General features: G+C 35.4%; 1 protein-coding gene across 1 annotated transcript; it reads right to left on the reverse strand.

Moving 5' to 3' along the window:
• Positions 1 to 16: 16 nt before the first annotated feature.
• Positions 17 to 1,184, reverse strand: LOC109592413 (uncharacterized). Its single transcript, XM_020007858.1, has 3 exons — positions 623 to 1,184; positions 494 to 571; positions 17 to 360 (listed from the first exon to the last, which is right to left on the reverse strand). Exons 1-3 carry the CDS (start codon positions 984 to 986, stop codon positions 89 to 91), a joined length of 714 nt encoding a protein of 237 aa, XP_019863417.1. The 5' UTR covers positions 987 to 1,184; the 3' UTR covers positions 17 to 88.
• Between the last annotated feature and the right edge of the window lie 479 nt (positions 1,185 to 1,663).

The following is a 1,663-nucleotide window of genomic DNA, read 5'->3' on the forward strand; positions in this document are numbered from 1 at the left end:
GTATTATATTATGTAATACATGTAATAATTATTTTTTATTATAATAGTCTCTCTCCGCCAGTCTCTCTTCCTCTGTCAATAATAATAATTAGTATTCATAGTCAAATGGTGAGGCAGTAGGCGGTTGTAGCATTTCTCCCAGCATCTGAAAGAGCCTAATCTCATGCTCTTGATCTTCTCTTCTTCTTTTCTCTTCCAGTTCAACTTCTCTCTTCCAACGATCTTCTTCGTTTTGCATAAACTTTTCTTCAGCTTCTGCCTGATACTTCATAAACCCCTCTATAGCTTTTTCCATGAATCTTTCTCCTTTAGTTTTCTTTACTTTCTTTGGCTGAACTGGCTTTGATGGCTTTGGAGATTCTGTAATGAGATGCTACTATAACTATGATTAGTATGCCATTAGTACATGTACTATAGTCAAACTATAACATAGTTCAAATAGTATTATACTGCATATGCATACATGCAGTATACATGATCATGTACTATTTACCATTTTCTTTGTTTATGATAGGCTCTTCCTGTGTGGCACTTTCCACTGGCACTGCAGTAGTACTATTGAAGTCGGATTCTATCAGTTTTATAATAGACTAATAATTATTGTTAATTCAATTTATTTTACCATTAAGATCATGTTCAATAATATCACTTTCATCGTCACCACTGTCCTGTGTATCAACAACTATAGATGGTACTGAAGCTGGTCTGTGGCCAAGGATTTGATCAAGATGATTGTAAAACTTGAAAGTTTTCCTGCCATTTCCTGTAATGCCATTGTGGTCTTTTGTTTTCTTGTAGATAGACTTTAGATTTTTTATCTTACAGCGGCACTGTTTCCAGTCTCGGGAGTATCCTACTTCAAGCATTTTCTTAGAAATAGTTTCAAAAATACTCTTGTTTCTTGCTGCTCCATCTAGCTGTGATTGTATGTCTTCTTCTCCCCATATAGCTATCAGAGCTCTCACCTCAGAATTTGACCAAGACATTGTGATAACTACAAGCACTAGCAGCTGTTCGCGGTTGATATTGGCGGGTGTTGGAACCGCCTTAAAACACTTCAAACCACCTACTTGAGGTGGTTTACATAAGTCGCATTAGGAAGCGCATTGAAGTGTTTACACTAAAACCGCTTTGATCTTGAACCGGTTTGAAACCGCTTTAAGGGCTTCGTGTAAACGGGGTTTATGTACCTGCTATTCTTAATCCCAGGATCATGCCACAGTTTCACAACTAAGCATTCCCTTTTTTTGCTTCGACATCTTACATAGAATGAACTGACTTCGGCAAGAAATATATTTAATGGTTTAAATGGGATATTCTTCTAAATCAGCAATGGTCTTCCCTATAAATATATAAATTATTTTGATTCATGTACAGTATTTTTAAACTTAAGCCTTACAACTTTAGTTAAGCATTTTTTGATTCAAAACTTAATATTTCAATGACAATTTCATCACTTCCACCTTGACTAACTTTCACATTGCTAATTGTTTACTAATGCGTAGTACAGGGGTAAATAAAGAACGATAGTGAGTGGTTAACAGTTCTATCAAATGTATTTAATGTTTGTGAGATGCGTTGATTGTCAGAGTGTGAGAAATAGCGCCTTTTCGCTTTAAATGTGTCTTGTTAAAGACAATTAGTGCTGGTCGATTCATAATTT

This window comes from Amphimedon queenslandica, unplaced genomic scaffold (assembly GCF_000090795.2).
Source record: "Amphimedon queenslandica unplaced genomic scaffold, v1.1 AMPQUscaffold_5341_Cont22686, whole genome shotgun sequence".
NCBI lineage: Eukaryota > Metazoa > Porifera > Demospongiae > Haplosclerida > Niphatidae > Amphimedon > Amphimedon queenslandica.

Excerpts from the sequence above, each read along its gene's own strand:
- LOC109592413 (XM_020007858.1), bottom strand. The coding sequence starts at position 986 with ATGTCTTGGTCAAATTCTGAGGTGAGAGCTCTGATAGCTATATGGGGA. Across the intron at positions 572-622 it reads TATTGAACATGATCTTAATG|AATCCGACTTCAATAGTACT; the intron begins GTAAAATAAATT and ends TAAAACTGATAG. Across the intron at positions 361-493 it reads TATCATAAACAAAGAAAATG|AATCTCCAAAGCCATCAAAG; the intron begins GTAAATAGTACA and ends ATCTCATTACAG.